The sequence below is a fragment of the Grammomys surdaster genome, unplaced genomic scaffold (assembly GCF_004785775.1).
Source record: "Grammomys surdaster isolate TR1022 unplaced genomic scaffold, NIH_TR_1.0 345, whole genome shotgun sequence".
NCBI classification, from domain to species: Eukaryota; Metazoa; Chordata; class Mammalia; order Rodentia; family Muridae; genus Grammomys; species Grammomys surdaster.
Genome location: NW_021604764.1, coordinates 1,798,838 through 1,826,758, shown reverse-complemented (window position 1 = coordinate 1,826,758; position 27,921 = coordinate 1,798,838). Strand labels below are relative to the sequence as shown.

The following is a 27,921-nucleotide window of genomic DNA, read 5'->3' as shown; positions in this document are numbered from 1 at the left end:
GGAGTAGCTCCAGTCTCCGCTTTTTGCTGCAAGGCACCCAGACACCATGGGGAAGCTAGTGGCGCTGACCTTGCTGGGGGTCAGCTTGGCCTTAATAGGGGAAAGGCTTCTGAATTTTAGGTGAGTGGATATCTCCATGGAGATGTCTTCAGCTCTCTTTCCTTTCCAGTCTGTGAGGGACAACCGACCTGCTTCCAACTTCCTAGCCGGTGGAAAGGAGAAGTTTTGGGACTTCAGTCCTTAGTGAACTTCTTGAGACTCACTCTTAGGAAAGGGGACAACTGCTTGCCTTTCTTAGGCTGCCAGGGTAGGAAAGCCCACATTTGATTTCTGAAGATTGGGTACCTTTTCCAGGTCTTCCGCTACATGATACATTGCCTTTGTGAAATACTGAAGTCTTTTGAAAGTGTTGGACTTGGGGGAGGGGATCCGACTAGCAGCTGGGTGTTTACAGCTGACTCAGACACTGAAAGTGCTGCCCTTACAGAACCTGTGCCACATTGGACGATGAGCCAGGAAACAGGGAAGAGAGCTGAGTCCCCGCGGTCAGGAACTGGCTTTGGAGAGTGGTTGGCATTTTGAAGTAGAAGATCCGGCAGGGACAGCTATCCCGGAATTACTGTCCCAAGCAAACTCTCAGTTTGATCTGAAAAAACTTTATATATACATCTATTCCTTATTGCTACGTGGGGCTAAGGTCTTTGCTTGTCATCGAGTTGTTTTTATTCTTTCTCTAAGGAGAGACTAGTCTCAGAGGTTTGCTGCTGCAATCTGTTCAGATACGTGATGTCTGTTGGCAACACTTTCGAGCCCAGCTTGGGAGTGCTCATTGTCTCGCTTGCTCCCCAAACAACAAATGGCAGAATCGTCAAGTAGTAAATTTAAGGATGGGACACACACACTCCCTAGAGCTACAGTAGTAACCCTAAACAGTAATTTTTCTAAGTGATTGAAAGATACATCTAACTTCAGTCTTCTTGAATATAGTTCAATTAATATTTTAAATTCTACCTAGTATTTAGAAGACTCTTTCACTGCAAAAATAAGAGTACTGTGCTGAAAATTATTTTTGACTAATGCCTTTAATAGTGTCAGGTCCATAAAGTAGACATTACTAAGGTAAGTCAGCATTAGCTTAGTTTAGTTGCAAAGAACCAAGTTCAGGTAACAGTTCAGCTTTTTGGAGATCTCAAAGAAGTTTGCATTTTTTTTCTCCCTACTGGAGGAAGGAAGTAAAAAAAAAAACCCAAAACCAAGAAAATATGAAAGGAGTTAAGTACAGTTTCATAATAGGTAATATTTAAGAATATGATGTAAAGCTGTTTTGCTCCTTTAAATGAAGAATATTGTTCGGGTCTGCCTATCATTAAGTAGGGTCTTATATTTCATATAGAATTCTGCTGTATTCTTTCAGTAATAACTGTGAAGTTAGCTTCTGTAGGCACTGTGCCTACAGTAAGACATCTTATATAACTATAAACCAGAGGCATTGCCTGCATATGGCATCCATGAAAAGAAGCACCATGATTCTCACAACAAGAAAGTGACTGAAAGACCTCCATGTCTGTTCAGACATTTAATTGGGATGACCCCCCCATGTCAGTTTCTTCATATTGATTTTTATCTTCTACAGAGATAAAGTTAGCACATCTCGAGAAATAAAGTCCACAGAACCGCAGACCTGCCACCTGATTGAGGGACTCGGTAAGTATATGGCAGGACCAAGAGGAAGCAGCAGAATTTCTTGGTCATCATTTCCCTGAGTTTACCAAATTATTTAATTCTGTATTACTTCTTGGTGTGGCTTCCACACACACAGGACTTCTTTCAGAGACTCCCCATGTTTAGACTCCATGGAGTTTCCACAGACCATCATCTAGATGGCTTTTCTCAGCCTGTCTCCTGAAGGGCATTTCTCCATCATCTGATGAATTTCACTTATTTCTTCCCTCCTCCCTCCCTCTCTCTCTCTCTCTCTCTCTCTCTCTCTCTCTCTCTCTCTCTCTCTCTCCCTTCCCCCTCCTACTCCTCCTCTTGCTCAAGGACTCATGTATCCTCTCCTTCACCATTTTCTGGAAAGCACTTCTGAGATATAGTCAAACTTTCAGCCCACCTGGTTCTCTTTCAAAATTAGTAATCTCAACTCTGCAGCCAGACCTCCAGCCTCAAAAACCGGAGGCCCTCCTCTCCCAGGCCAGTTTTGATTATTTAGATTCAGACATAACTGGCCTCAGCCTGATACCCCTGACACTCCTTCTGTGGGTTCTCTCCCCACAGCTGGCCCTTACAGCCTTCACTACAGTGTGGCGCATCATCTTCTGGACGCTCTGTTAACACCCCACCCCCCCAGGACCATTGGTTTCCCCTTTGTCCCTCCTGCTCCCACAGGAGGCAGGTGGGCAGCAGTCTCCTCTGTGCCCACAGACCACATCTACTTGGTCCTGAAGTAGTGTTTCCTTAGACTGCAAGCCTCCAGTTTTACTACCAGAAAATAAAATGACAATCTAGCCAGTCTGTTCACTGTCAGAGGAGTGGGAATGTGCTCCTCCGTCTTTCTCATCCCCACTAGGACATTTCTCCCCCATGGTTGAGTACTGCAGTCGACCACAGATTCTTCTCTCCTCCTCACTCTCAGCATGCTGAAACCGGGCTCAATTCCACGCCTACCACATAGTTTATTTCTGACCTGACGTTGATGTTCTCTTTCATTATCAGATTATAAACTCCCCAGGGTCAAAGACTTTATTTATGGCTATGAGATAAGACAGCTTATTTTGTGATGTGAATTTGTGTTTTCTTTTTCTTGTTATATGTACTTTTTTACAAAAAAAAAAAGCAGAAAAGTTGTCCCTTTGTTTTAGTTTTCTTTCTTTTTTCTGTGCTCCCCTCCCATATTTAGCCATGTGTGTGTGTGTGTGTGTGTGTGTGTGTGTGTGTGTGTTTTACTGGTGCTCACACCCAGGGCCTCATGTATATTTAAGGCAAGCACCCTACGCCTAAGCTATAACTCTAGCTTTTTTTTTCAACTCATGCTTTTGTTAACTTGCCCAGGCTAGCCTTGAAAGGAAGCCTTGAACTCAGTCATGTCCTGAACTTGTTATCTTCCTGCCTGGGTCCTGGAAGTTGCTGGGATTACAGACCTAGGCTACCAGCCCCAGCTGAAACCAAACTTTTGACATTAATTCATTGTGTGGGGGGGAACTCTTTGTGTGATTATTTTCACTTCCCCCTCCTCCCTCCCTCCTCCTCATCTTCTCTTCCTTTGATTTTACTCATATACAGTCTTGTTACGTAGCCATGGCTGGACCTCAACTCCTGGCAATCCTCCGGCCTCGTGATCCCAAGTGCTGAGATTGTAAATGTGCTCCACAGATTTCTTACAGGAAGGACTGGAAGATAAAATCATTCTTCCTTCAGAAATGCCACTTGCTTCCCTCCTTTTGTACTAACTTTGCCTTTTCCCCAAGCCTATGGGGATTGAGAATTGTCTTAACAAGGAAGTTATGTGGCATCTCTTGGCATCTACGCAAAGCTACATGAGAGCTTGCTGAATTCGGGGTTTCTTCAGTCAGGGTTAAATTTGCAGTGTTGCATTTGGTGCCTTCCAGCTTTTTCTTCTTCCAGTGACTTCCAGTCTCTAAGATGCGCTGCTGTTTCATAGTGAATTGCATTTATCTACTCAGCTGACAGTCAGAAACTTTCTCCCAAGGTATGAAACGATAATAATAAAATTGCATATAGTACGTTTCTGGAGTGGCATTGTCTTGAGGTATTTATAAGGAATGATTAAAGAAAGGATGAAATTATTGAAGTGATGGCAAGACCTGGTAGGATTGATTGGTTGGATTCTTCAAGAGAGATGTACCTGAGAGTTTTGATTATAGCTGTGTGCAGACTGGCAGGGTGGAGAGGAGGGAGAACTCAGAAAGCAGGGCTCTGGACCTCTTACTCCCACTGCTTTCCCTGCTGTTGAGATGCCTGGGACTTGTCCTTTAGATTCCATGGAGTGAAGGGTACGGGAGGGTGGAAATTATGTCAGTCCAGTTGATGGTGCTTTTATACCTTGGAGAGCAAAGCATCAGTCCCCATGTGCTCTGGTGCAGGGGTGTGGTAGTAGGGGGCAATAAAAACCACAGGACCCCTGATCATTACCTGTTAGGATAGGGCGATGTTATCATGGAAACATTCCTAGGCGGGCTGCTCAGAGCATCTCTGTAGAAAGTACATTATTTTCCCTCATGACTGGGTGCAGTCCCTGGAGATATGGCTCAAACTCTAATGAGAACTGTGAAAATCGGAAGTCAGAATCAAGGGTAATGTTTCTCCTGAATGTGTTTCATTTTCTTGTCACCGGAAAGGTGAAATCTCCTATTCAAGTCACTATAAACCGGACATCTGTACTCAGATATTATAATCATGTCATTTAATTCTAAAAGAAGACAAAGTTCACATTGCTAACATGCTCACTTGTTAAGTTAAACAGCTTGCATCATAATTGTCTACATTGAAAAGCCAGGTATTGTGAGCAATACACAGATACAACATGGAAATAAACCAGACCTTGTTTCCAGGAAGCTTTCAGGCTAATAGCCAATTAATAAGCAAGACACAGAGCACTGTGAAAAATGTCATGCTGGAGTTACCCACAGGCAACAATATTTGCATAGAAAGGTGAATGCAAAACCCACGAAAGCTTTGACAAGCTGAAGCTGTGGCCCCATGCCCAGTAGCCCATTAGGGATGAGGATGGTGAAAGGAAAGGTTAAACCAGGAAAGAGAGGAAGACGTGTGTGTGTGTGTGTGTGTGTGTGTGTCTGTGTGTGTGTGTGTGTACAAATGAATAACTCTAGCAGGATAACTACTCAAGGAAGCACCAGGAGGGCAGGATCAAACGGAACTGAGCCTGGGCCAAAATGTGGATGGATTTGGAACTCTACCAAGGATTTGTACAGCTAGCTCTAGCAGACCTTAGGGTCAGCTTAACACTTTAGAAAGATGTCGGCACAGACAATGGGCTATGGAAGAAGCTGGCCTGTAAAGAACCTATTGTAGAAACCTGGAAGAATATATAAGACAAATAAGTGAAGGTTCAGGGGACGAAAGAAAAGGGAGGTGGTAAAGATAGCTCCAGGTTTCCTACTCTGGGAACCTGAGGAGAGACGTGCCATTCATTGTCACTGAAAGATGGAAAAGACAAAGGAAGGAAATGTCCAGATCTTCTTGGAGCCCGTTGAACGTGACAAACCTGGCTGTGTGTTCAGCACTGGATAATTGTAGGAATCTGATCTTGCAAGAAGGACTTGATGCAGATCAGAGAATCGAGAGCAGGTGGGTGGCAACTGAAAGCACAGGTCAGGGCTGTTGCTTGCTGTGCCTTGAGAAACAAAGGAAGGGCAGACAGACCTTGTTCTATCTTCAGAGCAGACTGGGAGATAAAGGCAACAGGAAACCAAGAAGGGGTAATCAGAGAGGTGGGAGAAATACCAAAGAAGTAACAAACCTGCAATGCCGAATGACTTTATTCCATGTGTGGGTTTTCCCAGTGTGTATTTCACTCCATATGGAAATAGCATCAAGTTTTTCCAGCCATCTGGGCACCATAGATAGGTAACTCTTGATGGACCAGAATGCTTAGGGATCAGAAGTTCTGGTTGATTTAGTTTTCACATTACTAGTTGAGGATTAGTTCCTCTCTGATTTATGATCTTCAGCACCTCTTGCTCGCCATTCTATTGGTTCAAATTTACTTTTACTTTGGCTTTGTCTTGAGTTTCTTTTCCATATCCACCCATATTCTCTCCCAGTTGCCTAGTGACAAACTAGTAATCCATTTCCCCCAGGTAACCATTTCCCATGTGTTCCAATTACTGTGGCTGTGTAAGAGACATCCCCTCATTTAGTGACATTGAACAATAAATTAGGACATAGTGACACACACCTGTAATTCTAGGAGGCTGAGGCAGGAGGATCATGAGTTCAAGGTCCTTTTGGGATACCTAGGGAGACCTTGTCTCACAACAAACAAGAAAATTCTAGTTAGTTTTTCTTACAATATTAGCAGGGCTTAGTGAAGAAAGTCCAATTGTTCTGTTTGCACTAGCAAAGATGACTCACAGGTTGGTAATAAGCCACTTGGGATCCCCTGGCTTTTCTCCCCATCCCTCACTTTGTAGCTTTGAATAACCAGACTTCTGTATTTTACTTCAGGGCACATCCTTGAGAGAGTGGAGGAGGAAGAGAGAGAAAAGAGAGGAGAAAGAGGAGGGAAGAAAGAACACAAGGAAGAAGAGATGGAGGGAGAGACTGCCAGGGCAGCTATGGCTGTGAGATTTAGCCTCTGAAGTCACATGGCATCGTATTTACCCCACTTCATTTGTCAAGACAAGGTCAACGTTCCTTCAGGCTTTAGGGAAGAGAATTCAGACCTTGCCTCACTGTGGAAGAGTGTGAAAGATCACATTGCCCAGTGAGGTGGCTCTGATGTTTAGTTAGCCATATTAGATAATTATCACCTCCAGAGTCAGCTTCACTCCCATGTCTTACCAGGATTTCTCGCTACTAGATACTGTCCTCTGGCCCATCCATGCTTACTCATTGAATACTTCTTTGCACAGAAAAATACTCAAGACTCTTAAGGAGGAGGTGATCTGACTCAACTCTTTCTAATTAAACTAACTATTCTCCACAGCCTGTTCCAAGCATGACTGTCACCTACTGAGTGCCTATTCAATAACTTCTCAGTGTGATTGTACATGCTTAGGTCTGACAGGTTGTAGAATGAAGAACACTTGGCAGAGAGGCTTCTGGGGAAGCATCTCAGAGTTGACTAAATAGTTCCATTCAGTAAGTGAGGAACAATCTTTCTGTGAAGAATAACAGAGTTTTTCTTAGTATATGCCCAGCAAGTTGTCATTTAAAGAATAAAACTAGGGTATGATTTTATTTTTATAGGATAGTTTGCTTTGCCCTTTTCTCCTAAAAAATGGATTTTTAAGGAAGAATTTAATGCCTTTAGAGTCAGATGTAAGTATTCTAAGATTAGCTATGCCTGTGGGATTTCTGAACGTTATCATAATTTCCCAAGTAAATTGTTGAAACAGTCAGTGCATTTTCCAAAAGAACTCAAAAGTTTGGGCTATTGAACTTCTTTGGCGGCTCCACATATGCATCTTTGTGATTATTTTCTGTTTTGTGTTTTGCAGAGAATGGCTCTGAAGATATTGATATACTTCCTAGCGGGCTGGCTTTTATCTCCACTGTGAGTATTTGGCAACCACTCTGATGCTCACATCAATAGCTGTGTGGACAGTGCATTAAAGTTTCCAGCTCGAGATGCCAGATGGGGACCTACATGTTCATCCCACCTCTGGGTAGACCAGTCAACTACAAAAGCCAAACTGCAATCTGGAGGCCTAATTAGAGCACCACAGGCATGCCTAACTCTAGCTGCCTCATGTGAGCAGCTTCCTGTGGTCAGCCGCATGCTCGGTTAGGGTCTCTCTCCATAAATGTGTATTGATGTCCATTTGGATCTCAGGCTGATCTCCAGATCTGCCTTGTTGCTTCTCAGCTGGCCTATTGGGGGGTACCTCGGTGTGTGGTAGTCATCTTCTCAGTCGCCAGGATTCTTGCCATGCCTGCTTATCTGGGCAGCTCTGTAAATGTTAATGAGTTTAAAAATCAATAGTTGGGCTCTCAACCATCCTTTCAGTGTATTTCCATGAGTGGAGAAGAAACTTTATTGTGTTCTCTATACCACCACCTTGACAAGTTTTAAATGACCAAGACTTTATGCTTGGGAACCACAAAAAAAAATAAGAAAGAAAGAAAGAAAGAAAGAAAGAAAGAAAGAAAGAAAGAAAGAAAGAGAGAAAGAAAGAAAGAAAGAGAAAGAGAGAGAGAGAGAAAGAAAGAAGGAAAGGGAAAGAATAATGTATTTATCACATGTTGAAGGTTTCCATGTACCTGTCAAGCCAATAGCACATTGGAATAGGGTCTGAGATCTGCTGGTTTCGTTTTTGTGGAATCTGTTAAAGATTGAAGCCAGAGATGTGTGCATATCAGGAACCCTACCAGCTCAGTGAGTCCAGAGCTTGGGGTCTAAGATTTTTAAAAAGTGGATTTACCACACTTTCAGTCTGAAATGTGTTGTTGTTGATAGAATTGCATGTGAAATATTCCATTTTTTCCATACCACTAACTTACATGAATCTGAAGTCTAAATATGTTTGGTGCAAAGAAAGACATCCTATAGGTACCATGATTTGAATGTGTAGGTTCTTAAGTATGCAAAGTATAGTACAGAGATCTCAGTTGAATTTTAAATAGCGAGAGGCAGGATTGTCTTTCTTTACTTTTCCTTCAAACTCAAAGATAAAACAAAAGTGTCTGGAAAAGTCTCTTTTTCCTTTACCCCAATTTTCTATTGTCAAGTTTGATTTTCTGGGCTGTGCCAAAGAGACCTGCAAACGTGATTATTCTGTAGAGTTAGGAGATGTCATTGCTGTTAGGAAGCATTTGTTGCTCCTGCTCTATGCTTCCCCCTGGCAGCAGAGATTCCAAGTCATTGCTAAACAAAAAGAAGACATTGTGTAAACTGGCAACTCCTGCTTGGAACTTAGGACCATGCTCTTTGCTCTGTTTCTAGTCTTCCGGCATTCATTATCTTATTCTCCTTGGCCTCTCTTATGACCTTACTGCCACTCTCGACAATGTTCAGAAGCTGCAGATTCAGAAAGAGATACAAGGCAGATAGATATTCTTAGCATTTGTAAAGTGACAAAGAGGGTATTTCCCCGCCTAACCTTGAGACTTGACATGCTTCTTGCATGTCAAGATTACTCGCATTCTCACACTTTGTCTTTTTTTTTTTTTTTTTTTTCAGCTGACAGCAAGAGGGTTTATTGTACACGAGTTACACTTGGCCACAAGAGAACAGAACTAGTCCAGAATGCCAGAGGTCCGGGGCAGAGGGCCAGCGGGACTGGTTTTAGTTGTAAGAAAGGCAGTCATTTTCCTAGGTGATCTCGACGAGGTTGACATTCCAGGTCTACAGACACTTAGTACCGACAGCAGCATACAGTCCCAACAGCTCGTCCCCGGTGTCCCGAGCCTTCGGCATCCCTCACTTCTGCTCCCGCGGGCTTCGTGGGTGCACAAGCTGGGGTTCTACTTGGACCTCTGCCTCATCTTTCTTCTCTTGCGCTTCAGCCTGCGCATTCTCTTCTTCCGCCACTTCGCTCTCATGGCGCAGGAGTCTCAAGGAAGATGGCGCTAAGACCGAGAGCGGCAGTTTAACTTCTAGTTCTTAGAGAAGCCTCCCTGTGAAGGTGCTCAGATTCCTCCACAAGCCTTCCCTGGTTCTATTGTTGGATATGGATGGGCTATCTATTCTAGGTACCACCCTATCCTGATATGTTCTTGGTGCAACTCATTCAACTTTAAGTTCCTTGAGTTGGGGACTTGGAGTATTCATTAACACTCCAGGCACCCAGCCTAGTACTGAACATATGAAATCTGAGGATGAGTAAGGACTGACTGTAGAGGGGTTCATGAATTTCCACACATACCTGCAATATATAGGGGAAAATCAGAAGCCTGTGCCTCAAAGTGACTGTCACTGCTTCCAGTGATGAGTAGAATGGATAGATTTGCACGATGTCACTGGTATCCAATAAGATTGCAGTCACCAATTGTAATCCAACAGAATGTCAGGAAGAGAAACCTAACTTTTCTTCCAGAAGTATTTCCTTGGCCCTCTTAATCCAATGCCTTACTCTTGATTCTGTCAAATCTTGCCTGTTTATTACTTCTGGTTTCTTTGTTTGATGACAGTGTCCTCATCTGTTTCCTTGATGCCACGGTACTTGTAGAGATAAGCTGCCTTCACACACACACACACACACACACACACAGCAGAGAGAGAGAGAGAGAGAGAGAGAGAGAGAGAGAGAGAGAGAGAGAGAGAGACCCCTTTCTATTTTTATTTATGGAATGGCAGAAGGACTGGACAATGAATGATTCAGACAAATGCCTTGATGTTCCTAACATTTCCTCCTTTAGTACTGCTGTTCTTTGATCCAAACACCTTACTGACAAATTAGCTGTAGACAGAGAAACTGGAGATTGAATTTTATGGCCCAATGGAACAGCGACACCCTTAACTGAGAAGAGTAAATATCCACCAGAGGGAGGATCAGAGGATCGGATAGATGTGTTTGACTGGTTTTTGACAAGTCTACTTGTCTATTCTCCTAAGCTGACCGTAGGAGGAAATGAGGAAAGAAGTTCTGAGTAAACATGGGTATGTGAGGATCACTGGGGGCCATGAAATAACTGAAGCTTTATGATTGAAAGCTATAGGAAAGAGCACAGAGAGGAAAGGGGTCTAAGGACAGATGAAAGAAAAATCCAAGAGGCAGAAAGAGAGACAGAAATTCTATCTCAGACCTCTACTTCCGACTTTCTGACATAAGTGAAGGCAGCACACTATAGAGTTCAGTGCCCACACAACTGTTGATAGAGAAAGGGCTATCAAGGAAGACACTTTGAGACTGTTACCATGTTCTGTGGAGATTGTGTTTCCTCAAAATACTAGAGGTACAATGTGAATCCCAGAGAAAGGAGAGTCCATGTAAATAAGGTAAAAAGGTTGGGTGATATCTCTGAGAAATTTCAGGTGAAACAAAAATATAGATACATATTTAAAGTAAGAAAAATGATTGTTTTGAGGAATGAGAAACGAACAAAATTGCAGGTCCCAGAAGAAGTTATTAATGAAAAATAAGGAATAAAGCAAGATGGAGGTTAGTATCATATGGCAAATGGATCAGGAAATGAGGTGACAGACTTAGCAGAACAGTAGAATGGTGTCTCATCCTCAAGAAAAGAGGGAGAAGAGAAGAACTGAAGAGTCATTTACAGAAAGGAGTCAGAGGCAATTTACATCAACTGCCATGATGTTTCCAAAGAGGAAGGAGGCAAAGGATCTTTCAGAGTTATGCAGAATGACATGTGGACTTTATGAGATGAAACACATTTAGGATACATGTGTGGAAGACAGAATGAAGTGTCTATGGCAGTGAATAAGAAACTTCCATGGTGACTTCCAGATGATGAAGGGACATACTAAGAATTCCTCAAGGTGATTTTAGAACTCCCTCTTTCCTTCATAGTCATCATAGCTTATGTGATGATGTCTCCTTATAAAGTCTTTACTACAATATGTTGATAATTTCATACAGATTTATTTGCATCATATTCACTCCAACTCTTCTCCCCAATTCTCCCCAAATTGATCCTCATATCTCCACCCTTCTCAACTTCCCACCTCTCCCCTGTTTTTAATAGCACAGAGTTCAGTTTGTGCTGTCTATATACTCACTGATGTGGGATTACCCAGTGGAGCTTGATTGACCTACCAAGGGCCATACCCTTAAAGAAAAATTAAAGAAAACGCTCCCCTCCATAAACTCCAGTTGTCTCTGTGGACTGGGGGCGGATGGGGATGGAGACAGGAGGGACTGTGTGTAGAGAGGATAGAGGAAGGATCTCCTCCTTAAGAGCTTGACCAGGCAAAGAAAGGGCAAAGAGAGAAGCATTGTGGCTTCTTCAGAGAGGCTCTTTACTTAATGAGAACAGAATCTGGACCTAAAACAGAGTCTGAGTGTCATGCCCTGCCCATCCTTCCTTCAGGTGTGGTGAAGGAAGGAAGCTAAAGAATGCCTGGGACTCCTCTCATGGCCTCAGAGACCTCCTTCCAACAGCACTGAGGTAAAAGGTTTACAGGAGGAAGATTTCAAGGAGGCTAAAGAGATGCCTTAGCAGTCAGTATCACTTAAGGCTTTGACAGAGTACCTGGTACAGTGTTCAGCACCAGCACAGCACCCCACATCTATATGAAGCTTTTGTTTCATGATATCCCACACCTTCTTCTGATCTCCAAGGACATCAGGCCCTGGCATGTAGAACACATGTGGAATACATGCGTACATGCACTGAAATGCTCATATACATAAAACAAGAATGAATTAACCATGTCAAAAAAAACATGGAGATGTGGACAGGGATGTGCAGAGATAATTAACCACCCCAAAGTGAGGGGCAACAGAAGGTCCAGTAAGTGTTTGTATTTACAAGGGTAAGAACAGAAAGAGAACGGGGGAGACAGTAGAGTAGAAAGGAGAAAGTGTAGGTCAGTCTTAGAGATAAAAGAAAGCTAGTCTATATTGAGTTAAATCAGAGTGACGGGGAAAAGGTCTGAGCATAATAACTGCTTAGTTCTCGGATAAAATAAAGCCACCTCAAGGTTTGATACAGAGAACTAGGGTGTGTTAAAGGGTCAGTACATTGTGGATGGCTATTGTTGATTGATAAACACTTGGTCCTATGGGTAGAAAGGGACACGGTCTAAAGTATTAGAATGAACTTTTTGTACTCCTTGGAGTAAAGGTTCAAGTTAGAATTTTCAGACATTTTTTATAGGAACAAAGTAAGTCAGAAACCTTTATCATGCTGACACCTGTGCTGACTTGTAGATGACACTATCTATGTCTACATAATATAACTAGTGGAGGGATAAGATCAGTAGAATTAATTAAACCACACACTCCTCTTTGGAAATGGAAACTATCAGATATCAAGATTGGAAAGAATCTTAGCCATCTTAAGTTTCAGTTGCTTCATTTTACAGAAGAGCACCCCAAGGCCTAGGCAGACCAAAGAACTCTTAAGATAGCAACACAGCTTGGTCCCTGGCATTAATCTGTGGCTTAATTCTTTCTAAGTTAAAAATGCTTCCTTTTCTCAAACGTGGCTTTTCCTGTATTCACAACCAAAGAATGACATTGCTGACCATGTTCCTCCCCTAGATCAGATAATGGCTATACCTGACAGAGTGAACAATCCACCAATTCAAAATGAAATACAGAACCAGGAATATTTCTGTATGGCTTTGAGATTTTGGCTTCCATATGAAAATAGTGTTTAAATATGCATATGTGTGTACACTGATTCTCTGTTTCTATAGGGATTAAAATATCCAGGCATGCCAAGCTTTGCACCGGACAAACCAGGAAGAATCTTCCTGATGGATCTGAATGAGCAAAACCCAAAGGCACAAGCACTGGAAATCAGTGGTGTGTTTGACCAGGAGTCACTGAATCCCCATGGGATCAGCACTTTCGTCGACAAAGGTACAACCCAAATGACTAAGAGTAGGGGAAATTGGAAGGAGAAGACGTCATAGATTCCCACAGCTCAGCATTCATGCTAAAGGTATCGGGCAGGGGCTATTCCACCAAAGAAATGTAGGGAATATTTGCAAAAGTTTTAATGTTCACAAGAAACATTTTTAAACATTGCTCTAAAGAAGGAAAGCTAAACTGAGGTCCAGTGGTTTCCTGTTATCCACTTTTCTTCTTATTTGACTCCCATAACCTGGTTAAATAAGAAATCAACCATATAAAGTGAAGACCCTTTGAAAATAATAATATAACAGGAAAAATCATACCAGAAGGGAAAAAAGATAAATTGGAATCATAGAAAGTGAAACCCCAATTTTGTACCAAAATACTGCCAAGAAAGTGGAAAATTGCTCAAAGAATGTCAGAATATATCTGGAAAATAATATCTGAATGTCTGATTCAGAGCTTCTCCAGGGTATATAGAACTTGTAACAACTTGTAACATTTGTGACATAACGTGTAATAACTTGTCTTAATTGCTGCTCTATTACTGTGAAAAGACACCATGATTCAAGCAAGTTGGGGAAGAAAGGGATTATTTTCCAATTAATAAAATAGGTCAGAATAGGAACTCAAGCAGGGCAGGAACTAATGCAAAGGCTATGGAGGAGTGCTACTTACGAGCTTACCCATTATTGCTTGCTCAGCCTTTCTTACAGAACCTAGGACCACGAGCCCATGTATGACACTATCCACAATGGGGTGGACTCTCCTCCATCAGTTACTACTTAAGAAAATGTCCAACAGTTAGGTCATATGAAAGTATTTTCTCAGTTTAGATTCCCTCCTTTCCAATGATTCTAGCTTGTGGCAAGTTGACACTAAATTATCTAGCATGCACCTCAACATCCAAAAGACAAATCAACATATTTAAATGTAGACAGGTATCTGAATAGACATTTCTCCAATGAAAGTATACAAATGCCAACTAAGATGTTAAGAGATATTTGACAATCTTAGCCATTTGTGAAATGCAAATGAAGTCAAAATAAGTCACTTCTTCATATACATAGGATGAGAATAATAAAAGGGGCACAAGGCTAGGTACAGGGCAATGGGTTAACAGTGCCTACCCATTGGTCTTCAAGCATAGACGCTAGTTTGAATCCTCAGCACCCACCTAAAAAGTCAAGTATGGCTGTTTATTCCTGAAACTCCAATATTGAGAGTGGAGACAAGTGTATCATCAGAGTTCACCAACCAGCCAGTTAAGCTAAAATAATAACAATAAATAAAAAATAAAAAGCAAAAATCACTGAGTTTCCAGGTCAGTGAGAAACATTGTCTCAAGGCACTGAAGCAGAGAGTAATAGAGGAAGACATGAAGTGTCTCGCTCTAAACTTCATACCTACTAATGTGAATGTGGGCATACACACACACACACACACACACACACACACGTGTGCAAGAGAGAGAGAGAGAGAGAGAGAGAGAGGGAGTGAGAGAGAGGGAGGGAGAGAGAGAGAGAAGTAATAACAAATGTAAGCAAAGATGTGGAGAAGTGGAGTGATTGGGCTCCTTTGCTGGTGACAGTTCGAAGTATGGTGTCATCGTGCGATGCAGCGGCTTTGCCCTCCGGTGTGTGATCAGCAGACCTGGCAACACTTCTACAGAAATACTCCTACATGAATGTTCATATCAACCTTTCTCCCAGTACTCATAGGCCTGTTAACTGATGACATGGGACATAATTTGTACAATAGAGCACCATTTGTCAGTAGAAAGAATGAGCTGTGGTAGTGCGCTATGACACTCATGTTACGCCACACGGAGTAATCCAGTCACTGGGCAGAGACTGGGAAGAAGGACAAATGGAAAGAAACAGCTAAACGATGGGGGATTTATATGGGAGCTGATGCAAATATTCTGGAACTAGGTAGTGGTTATTACTACACAGCTTTATAAATATACCAAAATGCAATAAATTTTACATTTTGTAAGACTCAATTTAATGGCATGTAACTCAGATCTCAAGAAACTACCCCAGAAACAAATCTTTTACTATCCACTCTGAAAATAGCAAGCTCTGGTACATTTTGCTTGTTTATAGCCCATAATTCCAAACTAATTTAAATGTAATATACTTGTGAATCTATTGAACATAGGGATGTCATTGTATAGCTAAAGAGGGTATCTCCCTGCCCAATGTTCTTTGTTTCTACCTACCAGTTTTTATTCCTGTTTTCTTCTCTAAAAATATTCACCATAAAAATGTATGCAACACATTCATTACTGGGAACTGAGAGTCAGAACAGTGACTGAGACAGAATAGGAACTGACCAAACAGGTATTCGGTGAGCAAGTGAATATGGATGCTGCAGCATCGGATAGCTTACATTAATACTCCATTTAATAAGATGCAGAAGCTGGAGTTGAGAGAAATGTGATACAGGGTTGACTTTCCTGAGTGAATAAATGGCTGCGTCAGAGTTAGAAGCCAGGTGGTTTCATTTATCCTGCATCTCTTGTTCGGTAAACCTAGGGAAGCACATTGTACTTAATCCCCTACAGCCACACCTTCTTTGCCTGACACTGCTCTGGCTAACGCATTCCAATGAGAGCTGAGGTAATAGAGTAATCAGATTAACCTAGGCTATTTCACGGTATAGGACATTTGAGTTAGGGATATCAGGAGCTGAATATTCTAAGATAGGATGGGCTTATGGATTAACTGCCAACCATGTACTTAGGCTTCCAGATATTTAATGCACTGTGATTGACAGCCTATTTTATTTATTTATTCCTTAAAGAATAAATTCACCAGACCAAAATGTCACATGGAGAACTGTCTGGATAGAGTGAGGCATAGAACAAAAATGATCTTCATAAAGCATCTTTTTCTACTATGGAAGGAAGAGCCAGTGGAGACCTAAGACTGGGTTAATTCAGGGCAGAGTGGATACCTACCCTACTGCTTTCCACAAAGTGTCTATAAAGGACCTAAAATCCACCCCACATTCTGTTGCAGCAAGATCAGGCCAAAGGAAAGATGCACCTGTCGGGCGCACTTCCACCTGATCTGCATGGAACAGCTTAAGATAATCAGGGGCCCTGAGTCTAAATTTTGTATGCCTGGCCTCAGACCTGCTCTGTTACTTGTTTGGTAATTACACGGAGGAAGTGAACAGGAACAACAGATACAGAACAAATTTCATGGTGAGACGACAAGACCAGACCAGTCCTTCAAAACCTCAGACCTACACCTTCTGATAAGTCAGTAAAGGCCACCACCCTCAATGCTCTTCACAGCAGTTCACATTCCAGAGTGAAAAGAGGTCTCTCGGAACATTCTTGAGGTTGTCTATGCCCAGGATTAGCTGGCTTGCTTTTCTTGGCATGTTTACTTTACAAGTCCACTGAGTTCAGTAAATGTCATTCAGCTGAGGTATTTGACTTGCGTTAGAAGTTCGTTGTCCAGCTGGGAAAGAGCTTATTTTAAAGCAGTCGCATGCCCTGAGGTTTCTTGAACCTTTGTTGAAATGTAGACCTTTGTGACACATCCCAAAATTTCTCAGCAGAGATTATTTGCTCACTGACAAGCCATCCGGAGAAATGATATATGTTTGCCTACCACTGAAGTTCCGTCTCTTCTCTTTAGAGAGGGTATCTTAGTGAGGCTGCAGAGACCATTACAAAAACATTCACGCTTTGCACCATTGCTTGGTAAAATTGCTGTGTTGATAAAATTACTGTGTTACCCCCCTATTGAAATGTCAATTTCTTCAAAAACAGAAGCATCTAGCATTGGTGTTAAGGACCTACCTGATAGACAGGCAAGGTCCATAAAAGCAACTGTTTCACAGTAGTACCTGCCTATGTAGTCCCAACAACTCACGAGTGGGAGCCTTGAAGTTCACGATAATCCTGGGAACAGAGCAAGACTCCATCTCAAGACAAAAACCAAAGTCTTGGGAGATGATCAGGTTTTTAAAGACATCTAATAACTGTTGTAAGAAGCTTAACATTCTTGGAAATTATAACTTTCCCCCCTTACATTTAGACCACACTGTGTATCTTTATGTTGTGAATCACCCCCACATGGACTCCACTGTGGAGATATTTAAGTTTGAAGACCAACAGCGCTCTCTCATCCACCTGAAAACTATCAAACACGAACTTTTCAAGAGGTATGGAGTTAAAGCCATGAGTACTTTCATTTCTTCTGCACCTCTGCTGTGCGCCTTACTTTCTTTGGTTCAGCAGGCATTTCTCAGCTTTTGTTTCGCAAGCAATTCTTTAAAGCCTCCGTGGTGGGACTGCCCAGCACCTCAGTAGAAATGGCTGTGTTCAGTATTGAATGTCTCTATATTTTCCAACTCTTTGAAAGCCCTTTAATCCTATAAAGGTGCTCAATTAGATCCCCAGCTTCTATTCCAACCTCTTTGCCACAGCAACTCAATACTGTGCTCTCTTTAAACACCTACTCCCTCTGCCAATCGTCGAGGTAGGTTGTGTTCTCTGAGTCTTACCGGTACACTGGGTATTATAATCAACCTCCAGATGGTTTATTTCTTTATACCCAATTCTTTAAAGAAGAATTAGATAATATATATATATATATATATATATATATATATATATATATATATATAAATAAATAAAAACAACCTGTGGGAACTTATAAAAATTATGTTAAGTGTGTTGATTGTGTGCCAAGTGCTATGTCAAAATAGTTTATTTAACTTAATTTTCACATAGCATTTAGTTGCAAGCATATGTAAACTGAGTCTCATAGAAGTTGTGGGCCAGGTTAGTTGCCTGTATCAGTTTGTGGTTGACGTGATCATCACATAAGCCCAGGTCCACCAAAGCCAAACTCTTAATTTACAATGGTCAACATCATTCTTATTGAATTTAAAAATTAATATTATTTAGTAGATAGTCAATTTCGGGGCTTAAACAGTAAGAGATATTTTTTTCTCTTCTATGAAGTAAGCATGTCACTAGGTTCCGAGGCCACAGTGGATCCGAACCTCACAGGATTTCTAGGGAATGGAAAATATTTTCCAAGTCATCCAAATTTCACTTTTCTAAAATTTTATATTAAAACATATGTTTGAACTTTTTCCACACATACCTCAGAATGTGACCTTGCTTAGAAGTTCCCAGTTAAAGATGAAGCCTTACTGCACTAAGACATATCCATAATCCAGTAAGAAGGCAGATGAATACAGAAGAATGGCACACACTGATGGACACTCTCCCAATCCTGGAGTGAGAGATCTATAGGTCAGGGAGTGTCACCTGATTGTGGAAAAGCCATGAACAGAGCTTTCCACAGAAACTTCAGTGGGAACGTGGCTCTTCTAACTCCCCAATTCCATATGCTTACTAAGTTGAATTGTTTTAGAATAACTTTTGTTGTTTAATCCCTACAGTTGATGGTAGTTTGTTATGACAAACCCAGGAAACATACATTAGGAAGATATAGAGATTCCTTGTCAAGTCACCCATTACTAAGGGCAGTTGACACCACTTGAAATCAGGAGATGACCTCGTAGAGGAAACATAAGCCTTGTTTCACAATGATCTGACCAAGATAAGAAAGACAGAAGAGTTTATCCTTCGACCTCCTTTCTCCTTAATTAAAGGTACCTCGAGGAGTACCTTCTCACTCTTGTCCTGTCCACTTGTGCATGTGCAAGTCAAACTCAGTGATATCCTGTGCTTTGACAGCGACAAGTCTGCAGTGGGATGCAAGAGGTCATAGCTGTGACTTTTTGAAAACTGACACCTGTGGGAACCTGATTGAATTTGCTCCTTCTTGACAGTGGAAAGAGCCCTGTGAGGCTGTGAGGATCTAAGAAGGAGTTTGAGAAGGGCTATAACACACACATTGAGCGACAAGTATAAAGGGCAAAACAGAGTCTCACAGGAGGAAACTGCGAGGCAACTTAATGCAGGGTGCCAGGCAAGGACTTGAATGTAATTTATGATGTCACTCAAGGTCTTTTGGCAGAAAGGGTACTCAGGCCAAGTCGTGAAGGAGGGATAGGCTAGCAACAGGGGAAACTTCACGAAATTGCAAAATGTTTTCAGATATATTCAAAGTTCCCTTTCCTAAAATTTTATTTGTTTAAAACAGAACAAAACAAACAGCAGAAAACCTTTTGGGTTCATGAGATGTCCTAGTAGGTATAGATGCTTGCCAGCAAGCCTGACAACCTGTGTTTAATCTCTGGGACGTACATGGTAGAAGGAAGAGAACAGATTCTTGCAAGCTGTCCTCTGACCTCTGCACACTCACTTTTGCAGATGTACTGGAGAGCTTATGAACGTGCACATGCACACACACATGGACACTGGTATGCATGCACAAACACACAAACACACAAATAATAAATAAAAATCTTTTGTCTTTCTTTTTAAATTTCAAGTCACATTTTAATACTTTCCTTTCTAAAATGGACATGCATTCATGACACTGGTTGTGTTACAAAATCAAAGCTTTCTTAAAAGAGAGAAAAAAGAAAATGTAAATGCCAAGGTAGACTTGGTTAAGAGATAATGACAGGAAGGAATGCCTAGGCCTCGAAGTTATACGGTTCTATTTGATTTCCTCACTCAAGCTGTATATGGTGTATATGGCCTAGTGTTCTATTGTCCTCACTTAGGATCCTAGGAGGACAGAGCAATAGACTCTCAGAAAATATGATTGTTATGAAAATACAATGGATCACTCATTGGTTCTCCAGCTCTTTCATTAAGAAATCACACACAAGGCCAGGAGAGATAGCTCAGTTAGTAAAGTTCTTTTATTACAAGCATAAGGACTCAAGTTTGATCTTTATAACTCAAGTACAGAAAAATGGCTAGGCATGGTAACACATGCTTGTAATCTGAGTGAGGGGAGACAGAGACAGGTAAATCCTTGAGGCTTATGGGTCAACCAGCCTAGCCTACATGAGAAGTTGCAGACCAGCAAGAAACCTCAAGAATCAAGGTAGATGGGACTTGAGGAACTACACCTGAACATGATCTCTGACCTGCTCTCCCCAAACACATATATGAATATGCACATGAATACACACAAGCAAAGAAAGCCACATCTTATTTTGTTCCAAACAAGTCATATGACAGAGATTAGCTTTTACAATTAAGCCTAATTCTAAAGGAAAAAGTAAGGTACTATATGTGTCACAGAAAATTATCATTGACATCTACAAATCTAGAGTTTGTTAATAAACATATTCATTTTTTACTTAAAATCACAAATAGACAAAAGAAAATACATGGAAGTAAAATCTGAACATTTTATGGGATTAGTTAATTCGTCTTAATTCAACTCTACCATTTAAAATGGATGAACATGTTGATCTAGGTAGATATTAGTAGCTTTGTCAATAATCAAGATATTCAAATACCTAATTGGTTTCTCACTCTTTTTCTTTCTAGTGTAAATGACATTGTCGTTCTTGGGCCAGAGCAGTTCTATGCTACAAGAGATCGCTACTTTACCAGTTATTTCTTGGTTCTTCTGGAAATGATCTTGGACCCTCACTGGACTTCTGTTCTTTTCTACAGCCCAAAAGAGGTCAAAGTAGTGGCCCAAGGATTTAGTTCTGCCAATGGAATCACAGTCTCACTAGACCAAAAGTATGATTTTTTTTTCTGCCCTTGATACTTTGAAGAGATCCTTGCCTTAGAAGATCCCTTAGGTTCAAGTTGTCAGTATGTGAGTGGAGGGCTCATGTGTGTCCACAATTTATACTACATTTGTGATCCTAAAAGGCCTTTGTTTTCTGGAATTTCAAGCCTCCTCCAGTAGAAAGAGAAAGACCCAAAAATATGGCCCTTGTTCCAAATAACTAAATATACTCCTTTCCAACATTCTATCTGAAAGCAGGATGAGTATTCAATATCTCTGCACTTTATGAGCCCTAAAGTTATTTAACCACATGAATAAGGTCAGGCTAACTGAAAGGTCTTATCAGAGAGAGACGCTCGCCTTAGATACGTGATGGCAGAGCTGTCAGACTTAGGATTATTCCATGACTGTTTTTAAGAAAGCATGAAATTTTGAAAGCAAACATCCTTGGCAAATGATTAAGAAGTAAAAGCTTTTGGAACAGAGATATACTTTGAATGACAACATTTAGATTTGAGATCATAAATAGAGGTGATCTTTGTAGAACACACATTTTGGCTGGATGTCATGGTACATGTCTTTAATGCCAGAACTTAGGAGGCAGAAGCAGGAGGATATCTGTGATTTTTGAGGCCATATAGTCAGTTCCAGGACAGCCAAAGCTACAGTGGGACCATTCTCAAAAAAGAAAACAAACAAACAAAAAACAACAAAACAAAAACTACAGAAAAGAAATTGCCTCTTAGCATTCTTTGTGTTTTAAAACATGAGTGTGATTGAGCTTCCTGGCCACCCCATTGTTTTCCCAAGAACTAAATTTGGTAGTGTGAACTCTAACCTTGGACGGATGGTCTTTCCTCATTCTCCTCAGCAGTGACATTAAGCTTGAATGTCATCTGCAATGGTAGCCTCACATCACATTTCATATCAAAAGCCTATAAAACTCTTCAATAATATTAAAAATGCCACTCTGTTTTCTACTTTTGTAGTATTGTAGAAAGGCACCACAGTGGTTCTTCAAGCTAGCGTGAGTTTTTATATAAGACACAGTGTCACACTTCATCACTATGTGTTTAAGCGTAAGTATTACTTTACAGGTATGTCTATGTAGCTGATGTAACAGCTAAGAACATTCACATAATGAAAAAACATGGTAATTGGGATTTAACTCCAGTGAAGGTAAGAGTACCCCAGCCAACCCACACAGCAAGGTCCCATACATTAATCTCACAGTTGACCCAGGGATGCTTCTAAGAATGTACATCTATTTACACTTTTAGGGGCCAATCACAAAGCCCCTAGAAATACTAGTGTCCAGTGTCGGGAAGAGCTAGCCAGAGGCAGTGAGGGCAGAAAAGAGCAATGAGACAATGTCCTTACTACTTCATATTTGTTGAAGGTAATTCAGCTGGGCACCTTAGTGGATAACTTGAATGTTGATCCAGCCACGGGAGATATTTTGGCAGGATGCCATCCTAACCCCATGAAGCTCTTGATCTATAACCCGGAGGATCCCCCAGGATCAGAAGTAAGTATCAATATCTCCTTGGACTAACATGGAAATCTACATGAGTAAAAATATCACTGAGGTGATGTTAAGAGGATTCATGTGGGTCACATTTATATTTCAAAACCAAACAAAATCTTTATGTAAAAATATATTGACAGTTTAGAGAGATAAGGCTCCTACATTTTTGAAGTCACGAGGGGCCAATTGAATATCATTGCCCGACCGCAGGTTCTAACTTCACAGGGGCTTTTTGTGCTATTGAGAGTAATGAGGAAAAATGACCTTGATAATTCATATTGATGTAGATTTGTCCTACTGTATTTCCAGCTAGAAAGCAAGTTCTTAGAAGCTCCTACATGGGAGGCAGAGAGGGAGAAATGTAGAGAACTATCTTCATTCACTTAAATGACTGTAGTCTCTGAAGCAAGTGGATTTTTGTTCTAAAATTCAAATAGATGATAGTACTAAGGATTGTTTTATTTTAAAGTATATCTTCTAAAGTAAAAACCATTGAATTATCTGTAACATTCAAACCAATTACATAAGACACTGCATTAAATATTTCATTAAGTTTAATAAATAATAGTGACAATTTAGAAATTTTCATTGAACTTGGCTGCATCGACAAATTCTTTCACAGATATTTGGAAAGACTTACTAGTCACGATTACATTTTGCTGGATATTGTTTTAATACTTGGACTATATCAGAAAGTAAACATACATTGGCTAGTTAGACAGTAAAACACTTGCCACATAAGCCTTATAACCTGAGTTTGATCCTGGGTCTCACCATGAAAGGAGAGAACCAACTGCTAAAAGTTTTCCTCTGACCACACAAGTGATGTGTCATGTGTGTGCCTGTACTGTATGCCCCTGGGCTCATGAAAACACACATGCTTAGTAAAAATTATAAACTATGAAATAAAACTTTAAACAAACATTAGAAAATCCATGCAAGGCTTCCATTCTTAGGGGACACAAGGACAGACTTTAAATGGAAGTCTGGATGGTAAGCGGTATAGGACAACACAGCCTAGTTAGATGAAGAGGGTTAAGATTGATGTGCAGCGGCATGGCACGTCCTGGGTTAGAATAGAAGGTGTGGTTTGCAGAACCGTGTGACCTGTTTGGCAAGTTGAGAAACTGAGATTCAAATCTTAGCCTGTTCACTCACGGAGGCTGGATCACTTCTTTCTGAAGGGTGCGGCTGTTTTTTAATTCTTTTTCTTTGCAATTGATGCATCAGTCATGAAATCTATCTTTAAAAGACCACCGAGAAATATTTCAGGGAAGCATATTGTTGCATATTGTTGACATTTTATGGGTGCAGTTTCCCAGTAGTCTCTAGAAGACATTACAAGTAAGATTCCCATAATGACAACAGCAGTTGATATGCCAGCAAGGATGGAGAAAATGTCACAGAGTCCCCCCCCTAGATGAAGAGCTAAAGTCAACTAGTGGCTACTGAGAAAAGAAGAATCCATTTTTCCAGGTAAAAGCCTTCTTATAGGTTATCCAGCCCCAAGTGGTCAGCCCTAAACACATGGGCATCAGCACCAAACAGACTCAGCAGGGTATGAGTGGGTGTATAACTAATAATTCAAGAAGAGACCATGGATTTGACAGGGACTGAGGGAGATGGGAAGAGTTGGGTTGCATAGACTAAGGGTAGAAATGATGTAAATACAGTATTTATGTATGAAATTCTCAAAAAATGAAATAACACATAATAATAAGTTTCAATACAGTAGACCAACTTTTGCTATTATATAGTTATCTAAAGCCTGACATATATTTATGTAGTTTCATTATTAGTTTTTTTACATCTACATTTATATAAAATAAATAAAAGTACATCAAATATGAAAGTAATAGATATCTCTTTTAAACCATTTTTTTTAAGATGTAAGACAACCTGATTAAATGCCTTTGGATGGATACAGCTCTTATTGTATGTACTATAGAAATCCTAGATCTATCTTGCAGGAATTTAAATAAGAGCTACAATGTTCATCCAGTGAATAAAAATCCTGCAGCGAACATCTGGCTTTTATAACATGGAAGCTCTCAAGTGGACATAGAACAATCCCTTGGACTTTGAGATTTATTTAGTCAACCTATTCTCACTTAATCCTTAGATTCTTTTCATAATAAGTCAAAATTTAAAATATACAAGATGTAATATATATATGTGTATATATATACATTTTATATATTTATATATAGTGTTTATATACATTTATATACATTTATATAAATAATATAATCTAATAAATAATATACATATATTTTCTTAATTCCAGAAGCATAATCTATGCCTGGAATTAGAAGAATTATTACCCCAGCTAGCCAGCTACCCATCTTTATTCAGATATACATTCTGCTGCCTTCCTAGTTAAGACAGAGCTTCCCCTATAGAAGCTCAGCACAGAGTCTGCTTTTAAGGTTAGGGCTAGCATTGCTGTGATGAAACAGCAGGATGAAAATAAGTTGGGGAGGACAGGGTTTATTCAGCTTACACTTCCATATTGCTGTTCATCATCAAAGAGAGTGAGGACAGGAACTCAGACAGAGCAGGAACCTGGAGGCAAGAGTTGATGCAGAGCCCGTAGAGGGGTGCTGTTTACTGGTTTGCTCACCATAGCTTGCTCTGTCTGCTTTCTCATTGAACTTAGAACTATCAGCCCAGGCATGGCACCTCCCACAATGATCTGGGACCTCCCCCATCAATGATTAATTAAGAAAATTCCCTATAGCTAGATTTTATAGAGGAATTCTCTTTTTCAATTGAGGTTCCTTCCTTTCAGATAACTCTAGCTTGTGTTAATATTTGACATAAAACCAACCAGCACACTGGAGTAATTAAAAACTTGTTAAAGATCTGGTTCTCGATTTTCAAGTGTTAACAAGTTTATTCCAGATAAGACTTACTTGACCACTATTAATGACCCTTCTCCATTCAGTAGAGTCTTGTACTTTCTGCATGAAACCCAAGCCTCAAGGTTTTCATATATCAAACTCAAAACAAAGTTGTTGGTGCTTAAAGGGAAAGCAAAAATTCAAGGGAAAAAAAATCCAAAGTTTCATTCTGTTGCAAGAGATCAATAAAGATAACCGTTGCTTCAGTGATTGGTTGTTTTCCTTGGGTTCCTATCTTTGTGTCCTCCCACTCCCACCCCCACCCTGTGAACTTCATCCAGATTACTTGGAAACCTGAGAGCATATGTGTTTACTGATTATGCAAAGCTGGGTGTGCTAATCCTAGGGATCAATAACAGAATAGGCAGGGGTGCCTCCAAACTCCTGTGCTTTCTGTTTCTTAGCTGCCTCTCAGATATGGGGTCAGCTAGCAGTCAGGATGGTCACTCTCTTGACTACAAAGTTAGGGTAGCTGACTGAGTGTCTTTTAGTCATCTTGTCCTGAAATTCTTTCTCCATGCTATGGGTTCAGTCAATGGCACATTCACAGATGGAAACTACTGGCAACTCAGGAATTAGACAAGTGTTTATGGGACCCATGTTTCTACTCTAGGGATGCCTATATTATCAAACTGCTGTAGGTCTCTATGAAGGAATATGACTAATGGTAACATGTAGTCCAGTTTAGTGTATAGATGCTCTTAGGGTATTACTACCTCTCAGTTGTAATTCAGATTTTTTAGCTTACTGGTTTCTGAAAGTATGCATTAGTCCCAGAATTTGTGGGAAGGAAAATATCTCTAGATAGCTTTTCCTGGACAGCGTACTAATGAATGATCTTCTCTTGACAGGTACTACGCATCCAGGATTCTTTGTCAGATAACCCCAGGGTGAGCACACTGTATTTGAACAACGGCTCTGTGCTTCAGGGCAGCACCGTGGCTGCTGTGTATCATAAGAAAATGCTCATAGGCAGTATATTTCACAAAGCTCTGTACTGTGAACTCTAGGTATTCCTAAAACATCTTTATATTTGAGAGAAGTAAAATAGTAATTTGTATGCTAAGTAGAACTGTAATTATTTACAATTACCAGTGACTGTGTGTATTGCTTTTCTTGTGGCGAAAACTAAAGGAGTATAGAAACTTATCATATCCATGAAATCAAGAATCAAGTTAATGGCAAGGCAACCAGAAACCCATGTGTTCTGCTTGGTTGAATATGCCCAATGTTCTGTATACGCTGTGATGTATAGGCTATGACAACTTAGGTTTCCCAGTCACTTAAATTTGTGCCCCTCCTTAACTGTTAACAAGTCACCAAAATCACTTCCTACATCTGTGATAGTCTGAGGCTTCTGCAGTAAATACTAGTAAAGAAGCTAACGGCTAACTATTTACAATTCTTATACTCTGTTCTGTCTTGTGTATGACACCATCTTCCAGTCATGTATCCTGACCCATAACTCTCATCTTTAAACTCCAAAGCCTGACTTGAACATGGATTTGCCCCAAAATATTGCCATACAGGGAAGAAGATTCTGGAAATTTGACATACACATCAGCTAGCTTGGTGCATGCTATGCTGTTGTATTTCTTTGAATAGGATTTTATTTGTACTGATATTTCCATTAAAGGTGTCACTAATCATGGCTCTGAATGTAGGATAGGGTCCTGGGACAGTTACCTTCAGTCATGTAAAGCTTTCTCTACTAATCAACTCAATAAATGTAGTAAGCAGCCTCTAGCTGACTGGCACCAATAAATCCAAAGTGAAAAAAAAATATTTTGCCCAAATGGCACGTACTAATGGACAAATCTAAACGTATTTTGATGACAATAAACAAAGACATTCCTTTCTTGGTTAAAACAACAAGCAAACAAATAATAAACAGTGATTTGTGGCTGATTACCACCATCATTTCTGTAGGGAACCTCAAGACACCTCAAGACCAAGTTCTTAGTACAAAGAGATTTGCCCCAGAGGGATGGAGAAGGGACAAATTCAGGAGATAGAAGAGGGAGAAGGAACAAGGAACAATAGAGAGGGGGAAGAGACAAGGGAGAAGGGGAAAGAATATGTGTCCCAGACTTGGGGGACAGGACAAAGGACTATCTCTGAATAAAGAGGACATAGATGTGGTTTTTGATGGATTCAGTTTTTATTTTTATTTTTGTGTCTGTATATGCTAACTGTGTATGGCGGTACCTTCAGAGTCCAGAGGAAGGTATCAGATCCCGTGCAGCTGGAGTTACAAGTAGTTCTGTGCAGCTCAGCACAGGAGCTGGGAATTGAACTTAGCTCCCCTACAAAAGCCGTGCACATTCTTAACCACAGAGTCATTTCAGCAGCTTCCAGGAAAGACTTGAGAAATGGTCACTGCGTTTGTAATGAAATCTTTGAATAAAGGATGACTTACAGGATGATGACACAAATAAATTGTCATAATGGAACACAGATTTTAATTATATTCATTAGGCATTAGTGCAAATATTTGTAAGTAGGATATTAATATCAGCAAACTGTATCAAGTAGAGTTACAATAATACAAACTTGTACCAATCAATTAAGGGTACACATTTTTTCTAACTCGCAAAGAACATATACCAGTATTGATTTCATACTGGGCAGGCAATAAAGAGAATAATGTATGCTGA

General features: G+C 40.5%; 1 protein-coding gene across 1 annotated transcript; it reads left to right on the top strand.

Moving 5' to 3' along the window:
• Pon3 (paraoxonase 3) lies at window positions 1–27,921 on the top strand. The gene is made up of 9 exons (XM_028779155.1): window positions 1–120; window positions 1,634–1,704; window positions 7,203–7,258; window positions 13,028–13,193; window positions 17,246–17,372; window positions 20,641–20,841; window positions 21,931–22,012; window positions 22,233–22,361; window positions 26,116–27,921. Exons 1-9 carry the CDS (start codon window positions 47–49, stop codon window positions 26,272–26,274), a joined length of 1,065 nt encoding a protein of 354 aa, XP_028634988.1. The 5' UTR covers window positions 1–46; the 3' UTR covers window positions 26,275–27,921.